We start from the raw sequence: 7,764 nt of genomic DNA on the forward strand, positions 1-7,764 counted from the left end.
AATTAAATGGATGTAATTAAATAATATTGAATAATTCAGAGTTGAGGAAAATGCTGCAGTATAAAGTAGGTTATTAGAGAGTAGAACCAGGGGAGTAAAGTTCAGCATCATCTGCATAAAAATGCACTTTAGCCAAAAACTGGGCCTAAAATGCAGCTTTGTGGGATTTCTTTTAAATGTTTTTAACAAAACTGGACTGTTATCCATGTGGAAGAACAGACTCTGTCCACCAGAATGAAACAACGAAATCACTGAGAGCAAACAGTCCAACTGGAGATTATTGGTGGACATTTGAGGAGGGAGAATAAAAGCTCCATCCTGCAGGACGATCCGTCAGCTGGAACCGGATTGATGACAGAAACAGTTTTTCATCGGGAGTTCTGGGAGAATTAAAGCTCTCAGGAAAACCAGGGAGCCAACAAAACGCTGACCCAGAGGTTTTAGGTTCATGACTCAGCAATTTTTCCCTCCACTGGATTTGGGGGGGAAAAGATCCTGACCAAGTAATTTCAACAATTTAATGTTACAAATCCAGAATTTAAGCTATTTCGTCCCGTTTCTCCTGCCTCTGAATGGATCCGTGTTGCTCCATGAAGCGGCTGAACGCTCCGTGTCTGTGGAACCGCGTCTCGCTGTCTGATTGTGATTGGACCGCAGACTGCTCTCCTCTGGACGTCATGGCAACAGATGGCGGTTTGATTACCGAGGGGATGTTCCAATTTACGGCCCCGCATCATGTTTCAATTAAAGAGAGCTTTGGAGGCGGCGCCGTAACCAGACGAGCTCTGACCTGAGGAGGCGTCGATCAGAGGAGTTTGTTGGCTTTTGACGCGACTTGGAGCTTCTCTGAGAAAATGGAGGGAAATGTTGGCAGGTTTCAAACATGAAACCAGCAGAGGGACGGGTGATGATAAAATTAGATTTTAAAGTTAAGAGATGCTGGTGTTACCTTTGGGATTTAGAGAGAGTGTCTAAACTTTTCAGATGTTGCCTCATGTGTTGCTCAGCAGCAGGAAAGGTGACAGAGTTCTGCCTCGGTCAGAAATGAGCCACGTTAAGACGGGAAACCCGGAGTTGAACCTGAAGTTGCCTCACTGAGTCTCTGCTCTGGATTGTAGAGCAGCAGGATAATCACTGTAAGTTTGGAGTCTTGGTGTCGGGTCGTTGGCAGGTTGTGATAAGATCTTTGATCTTGTGCTTGAGGTGAACGTTGAAACAATCTGCAGTTATTCTCCTTAAAGGAGGCGATAAAACCGACAAAGGAGGAGGATAATGTGGCAGCCGTGTCGCAATTGTGTGTTTGGCTGTGATAGAAGCAACTTTCAGTTTTAAGCAGTAGAAATGTCTAAAAGCCTGTTGTGTTTCACACTTTGGTTGCTAAAATCTCAGCTTTACTTTCACTGCTTCTGTTTGCATTGCTGTGATGGACAAACAGAAGAAAACATTGAGTTTCTCCACATCCTTACAGAAAGAAGATCCTGGGATCAAATCCCGCTCTGCAGTCTTTCTGCAAGCTGTTCACATGTTCTTCCTGTACATGTTCTTCCTGTACATGTTCTTCCTGTGCATGTTCTTCCTGTACATGTTCTTCCTGTACATGTTCTTCCTGTACATGTTCGGACTGTGGCTGCTGCCACCTGGATACCTTTAGCTCATCCAGACACCAGCAGTCGGTTAAACGTAGTGAAGGTTTGATCTGATGCTGAATGAGCTGAGACCAGAGGAGGTGCTCTAACAGTCACCTGGGGATAAAATGAGTAAAGAAGCAGCAGAGGTTGAACTCTGGATGACCACGGCGTCCTCACGCTGACTTTTCATCTCACTTCATGAAGGAGACGCGGAGCGTTGGCACTTGTAATGAGGTTTCTCAGTCTGGAGATACTGGGCTGTGAAATGTCGCACGTTTATTTCCATTCCTCCCATCACACATGAACACAACCAGCACTAATTGCTTTGTATTAACATCCAGACGTCCAGGAGGTAATTGAATTTAAAGCGGCTCTTCTTCGCCTGCGTCCTGCGCGACCCGACTTATTAGAGCCTTAAACATCATCACCTTTCTAAGCTGTTGACTCAACCAGGAAGCAGCTTTGCTGTCTCTGCTCTACGGGGACGATGAGTAACCCGGAGTTTCACCTGCAACCTTCCACCAACCGTCACAGCGCTCTTTATTACAGCACATTAAAAAACCATATGGGACATAATTGAGTCTAATAACCGTCAGTGTGGCAGTGAACTCAGGGGGGCAGCAGGTTCAGAGCCTGCTTACCTTGTGCATGTCGTTAATCAGCCTCTGCCCGGCTGCACTGGGTGAGCCGGCGGAGATCTGATGAAAACAGAGGCAACTCTGACGGCAGCAGGGCTGATGAGTGAAGGCGGAGACACCGGGGACATTTACAGAGCATCACGGACCGACGCAGCGCAGAGAGTGATGACGAACTGGAAAACCGGAGCAGGAAACTCCAGGGAAGATTCATGGAGGTAGAGAAGGAGGACATGAGTTGGTTCAGTGGCTGAGTAGGAAGAGGATGGAGAGAGAAGATGGCATGTGATCTGCTAAAAAGAATAATAATGTATGGTTTTATGGTCTTTCTCCTGCATAAGACCATCATAGAAGCCATGAGGAGAGGAAACAAACTCGGAACATCCAAGTTTCCGAGTTGGAAACTTGGATTTCCAAAATGTTACACATTTTTTGTAACAATGTGTGAGCAGTTACTGCTCTTGAATCCAATTCTAGTTTGTTTAGTCCGGTTGGTTTGTGGAGGTGTGAATGCACAACTGGACCAGAGGAGTGAACTCTGGAACAGACCGAATGCATATGTGAACACCATGCGGACCAGAGACCGCTCCAGAAGCAGGAAGTGGACTACAGCGCAGGGCATTCTGGGTAAATGGTTCATGGTTCTACCAAAGGCAAAAGAAAAATCCTCCAGCCGTTAAATTCTGACGCCTCCATTTTGTTTCCATCTGGTGAAGAAGGATGTTGCGCTCAGTGTCTTCAGGGTTTCTGTGTCGTTTCCCTCAGTGTGTCTGGGTGCAGCGCCCCCCACAGGCCGGGAGCTTCTCCATGTTGTGACGGCCTTTCTGCAGGACAGTGGGTCTAAAGATTGAAACATGATTTCTTTTATTATTTATTTGCTGCCAGCCTGCGGCGGTCCTCAGTGACGGGGCTTTGAAGAGCGGCGGCTTTGATGGAAGTGATGATTTTCAGATCTGTCCTTCCTCTCACATCACCAGAGCGGAGTCCAGACGGCGAGGCGCTCTGACGAAGAGGCAGAAGAAAGGACCACTAACGCAGCGACATGTTGACGTGTTTGAATCTGATGAAGATCAGTGGGATGGATTTAATTTATTCTATAAATATTGATGCTCCTGGTTGCTGTGGACTCACCAGTTAGATGATGATCAGATCTTCATCATCAGACCTTTACATCCTCCTCATCTTCTGGAATCTGACAGTCTGAGTCAATGTTGTCTAATTTATCAACTTTTTGTTGCCGTCCTGTTTCCAGCCTCCTTGGGAACATGAAACGTTCCCAGAGGTGTGAGATGAAGAGACGTTAAATCGTTTCTGCTGCCAGACGTTCCCACTAAACCCTTAATGCTGCATCTGCAAGCAGACGCCTGAAAAAACCGCAGCGATGTCTCTGATTCTCCCAACTCACACAAAGGTTTTAGATTCATCTGAGTTTTGTGCTGTAGAACTCATGACCTGCCGCTCATTACAATACTGAATGATTTAACACCACTGATAACTGGATTCAGTGAAATATTCAGTAATAATAGTGAGTCGGAGCATTTAGTTCAGGACTGATTCCAGACTCCTGAAGCCTGTCCGGTTTCTGGTGAGGAGAAAATGTTTCTCTTTGCAGGAACCACAACAAGCTGGAGGTCTGAAGATCCAGCCTGTTAAAGTGTCAGGAGTCTCAGCGTCTGTCTCTGGTGAGTTTTATTCCTCAGACTGGTGGATTTTACCGCCTCGCTCACTGATCTGACCAGGAAGTGGAGCGCGTAAAAGAGCAGATAAAGTTCTGAGTGGCCTGTTTGGGAAACCCGGCCAGCTGAACGAGCGTTCAGATGTTTAGTACCCAGAGGTCCAGAACCGGCCCGGCCTCCAGCCCACTCAGGCGCCGGCAGGCGGCAAATGGACTGAGCAGCAGGTGGTCTTTATGCTGCTCAAGGCTGCGACTGTAAAAACATTAATGACTCTCTGGTGAAACGACTGCCGGTAAAAACGCTTCTGTCCTTTTCCAGACATTTTGCTGCAGATCTGCTGCTGTGTTTGGGATCATGGTTCTGTTGATGACCCGGCTGCAGCTTTTGGACTCAGAGATCTATCATGGCGTCATATGAACAAACCACAGTATATTCTAGCACTTCTCCATGAAATTTGAATTTTAAGCTAAGAGACTCTGGGCTGTTTTTATTTCTAGATAACTGATGGCTGAGTTTGTCAGAAAAACATTTTTATAAGGAGCAGTAACGTTTATTTTCACAGAACTGAGAAACTAACCAAAAGTGTTTTTAAATAAAATAAAATGTAAATTTTTCATCTTATTCCCCTGCTGGTTTTAGCCCTTCCCAGGTTGATGGGAACTCAGGCGCCGTTTCTTTAAGGTCATTGCTGATTAACTTCCAACACACACACACACACACACACACACACACACACACACACACACACCTGTTTGCTCCAAGCAGCCACCTGACCGACCTGCTGCTGTTTGATCCGGTGGTTTTGTCGTTTTCTCTGTTTCAGTCGCTGAAACTTTCTCTCTTCATTTGATGTTTTCTGAATGAAATGAACAAACTGCAGGCTGTTGGCTTCATTTACTCTGCAGTAGATCTGGATGTTTACCTATAAATCAGCAGTTTGTTGTTTTTCTGTCTGTTTTCTGTTAACTGAGTGAATTTAGTCTGTTCAGCCACACATTCAGTTTTGTCGGTTTTTCCTGCCAGCCTGAAGGAGACGATGTGAGAACTGGAACGATTTCTGTTTCTGTCGCTGCAACAAGCAGCTTTCCTTGTTTCTGGTTGTTGAGGTGTGACCAGCTGGTCGCTGTAACACATCAGGGTTAAACTAAAGTGTCAGACTTTAAGCAGCAGATCAGCTGTGGTTACGGCTGAACCAACTGGGGTTAAGGTGTGAATTTCTGCTGCGGCTGCCTCCGAACTGTGAAACCCTGCAGGCCCACTTTGTCTGATTAAAGTGATGTAACGGAAAGATGCTGCGTGTCGGCTCTCATCAGACGCTCTGGCTGCGGGTCCGGAGGTTTTGTGCCTCAGTGTTTTTAACTCATTTTGTGTTTTTGTCTGCAGGTGGAGCGAGAGATCGCCATCCTGAAACTCATCGAGCATCCTCACGTCCTGAAGCTGCACGACGTCTACGAAAACAAGAAATACCTGTAAGCTCCTTTTTAAAGGTTCAGCTGAGGTCGGATCTTCTGGCTGGAAAAATAAAATCAAAAGGTTTGAATTTGTAATTGGGGCAAAACAGTCAAAATGAGCTGATTGGACATGAGGGGGACGACACAGAGACTCGACGCTTCGCCGATGAGCAGCACAGCAGGGGGCCGGAGCCCCAGAGGGAAACGGCTCCTGACAGGGAGAACAGGCAGAGACTGATTATCACCTGAGTTCATTTAACTATTAAAAAATGAATAAGTAAAATATAATTTGTTTCCTATTAAAATCAGTAAAATAATTAAAAATGAATAAAAAGGAAAAAATTATAACTTTTAAAAAATCATTTTAAGAGTTGGTATATAAAATCGCAGCTCCAGATAAATCATTTTAATCACCAGGCAGCTTCCAGGCACGGTGGTGGCAGCATCATGCTGTGGGCCTGGCATTTTCCACCTGCTTCTTATTTGTTAGAACGATTGCTGCTAACAAAGAGATAATCGCTGAGAATATTTCATGCCTCTAAGTGATGAAAGAGTCTGGAAGTAAAGTTCAAAGGTCAAAGCTTGCTGCTGAATGTTAAGCAATGAAGTAATTGTGCAGCTAATGTCTGTTTCTTTAATAGAGACAAGAGGATCAGGTTGTTGTCTTGTTTCCTCATTAAGCCTGAATTGTTTCTCCATCAGTCCAGCCTGCAGCAGCTGCAGCTTTTCCTTCCTTTATTGTCTGCATCAATCTGCTGCTTGTTGCTCCAGCGGCGACGCTCAGTAACTGATAAAGCCGCCACCGTCAGATGGAGCCGGAATTTGTTTTCCTAATGTTGTGCGGACGGCGACGGACGGTCATCATGGATGGAAACAGGAAGTCCCGCGCTCACAAATCACAGCCGGCCGTGTTTCTAATTTAAACGGCTCTGACGGGGAAACGCTCCAGCAGATCCCTTAATCTGCTAATAAATCAGGCAGAGAGGACGGCGAAGCCGCGCCGCGATCAGGGATGTTCCTGAGATAAATCAGGCCTGGAGATGGATGAAACATTTTACAGCACAAACAGATTTACTTCATACATCAGCGTAGGTTAGAGCCGAACGCGCTGCAGTTTACGACTGGATTATATGATTTATGCCTCCTTCAGCCGGACGGAAGATGAAACAAAGGATTTCTGTAAAATCTGGGCTGACAGGAAACCATCTGGAGATGAATTATGAACCCAAAAATCTGTCGTCTTCTGCTCGGAAAATGCTGAAACTGATTGAATTTCTTTAAAGTTCAGATCCAGAAACATAAAACACAAACCAGATTCTCCTGCTGTCAATCTGAAGCAACTTGTAATAAAGTTGCTTCAGATTGTTGCACAGAAAAAGTTTAAAAGGATCAAATAAAAACGGCGAAAGAGAAAAAAAACCCGAAGAATTAAAACAGTTAAATAATCTTTTATTTATAAACGTTAATATTTCTGCCTCAGTGATTCAACCATGTGAAAATCAGCTGCAACGGTCTAGTCAAAGTCCTTTTATAAAATGGGGGATAAAATCAAAAACTTTGTGACAGATCTTAATTATTGTAGTATTTCCTGATAAATGACCTGCAGATCTGACGGTGTGATGACCTCTGACCTCTGCAGGTACCTGGTGCTGGAACACGTGTCAGGAGGGGAGCTGTTCGACTACCTGGTGAAGAAAGGCCGGCTGACGCCCAAAGAGGCCCGGAAGTTCTTCAGACAGATCATCTCAGCGCTGGACTTCTGCCACAGCCACTCCATCTGGTCCGTACGCACAGCGCGGTCCTGACCCGGTCCGATCCGCGGTTCTGATCCGGTCCGATTCACGGTTCTGACCCGGTCCGATCAGCGTTTCTGACCCGGTCCGATCCGCGGTTCTGACCCGGTCCGATCAGCGGTTCTGACCCGGTGCGATCCGCGGTTCTGACCCGGTCCGATCCGTGGTTCTGACCCGGTCCGATCAGCGGTTCTGACCCGGTCCGATCCGTGGTTCTGACCCGGTCTGATCTGCGGTTCTGATCCGGTCCGATCCGCGGTTCTGACCCGGTTCGATCCAGTCTGCTGGGTTCAGAACCAGCCTGAGGTTCTGATCCGGTCTGATCTGCGGTTCTGACCCGGTCTGATCCAGTCTGCTGGGTTCAGAACCAGTCGGAGGTCCTGACCCGGTCTGATCCGCGGTTCTGACCCGGTCCGATCCGCGGCTCTGACCCGGTCCGATCCCCGGTTCTGACCCGGTCCGATCCGCGGTTCTGACCCGGTCTGATCCAGTCTGCTGGGTTCAGAACCAGCCGGAGGTCCTGACCCGGTCCGGACCAGAAGAACTCGACTCGTCTTCGGTGGATGAAAACTTCGGGTTCA

At 46.7% G+C, this 7,764-nt stretch overlaps 1 protein-coding gene across 3 annotated transcripts in view; it reads left to right on the plus strand.

The window, feature by feature from the left end:
- The window catches only part of LOC106934749 (serine/threonine-protein kinase BRSK2-like), an 84,523-nt gene extending 77,172 nt beyond the window's left edge, over positions 1-7,351 (plus strand). For all 3 annotated transcript variants that reach the window (XM_015014846.1, XM_015014849.1, XM_015014847.1), the window contains 2 exons: positions 5,323-5,408; positions 7,030-7,351. In XM_015014846.1, the coding sequence (XP_014870332.1) occupies positions 5,323-5,408; positions 7,030-7,195 (252 nt within the window). In that variant the 3' untranslated portion in view covers positions 7,196-7,351. The remainder of the gene's footprint in view (positions 1-5,322; positions 5,409-7,029) is intronic.
- The last annotated feature ends 413 nt before the right edge of the window (positions 7,352-7,764 follow it).

This window comes from Poecilia latipinna, unplaced genomic scaffold (assembly GCF_001443285.1).
Source record: "Poecilia latipinna isolate Pla-1442-1.1 unplaced genomic scaffold, P_latipinna-1.0 Scaffold1853, whole genome shotgun sequence".
Taxonomy (NCBI): Eukaryota; Metazoa; Chordata; class Actinopteri; order Cyprinodontiformes; family Poeciliidae; genus Poecilia; species Poecilia latipinna.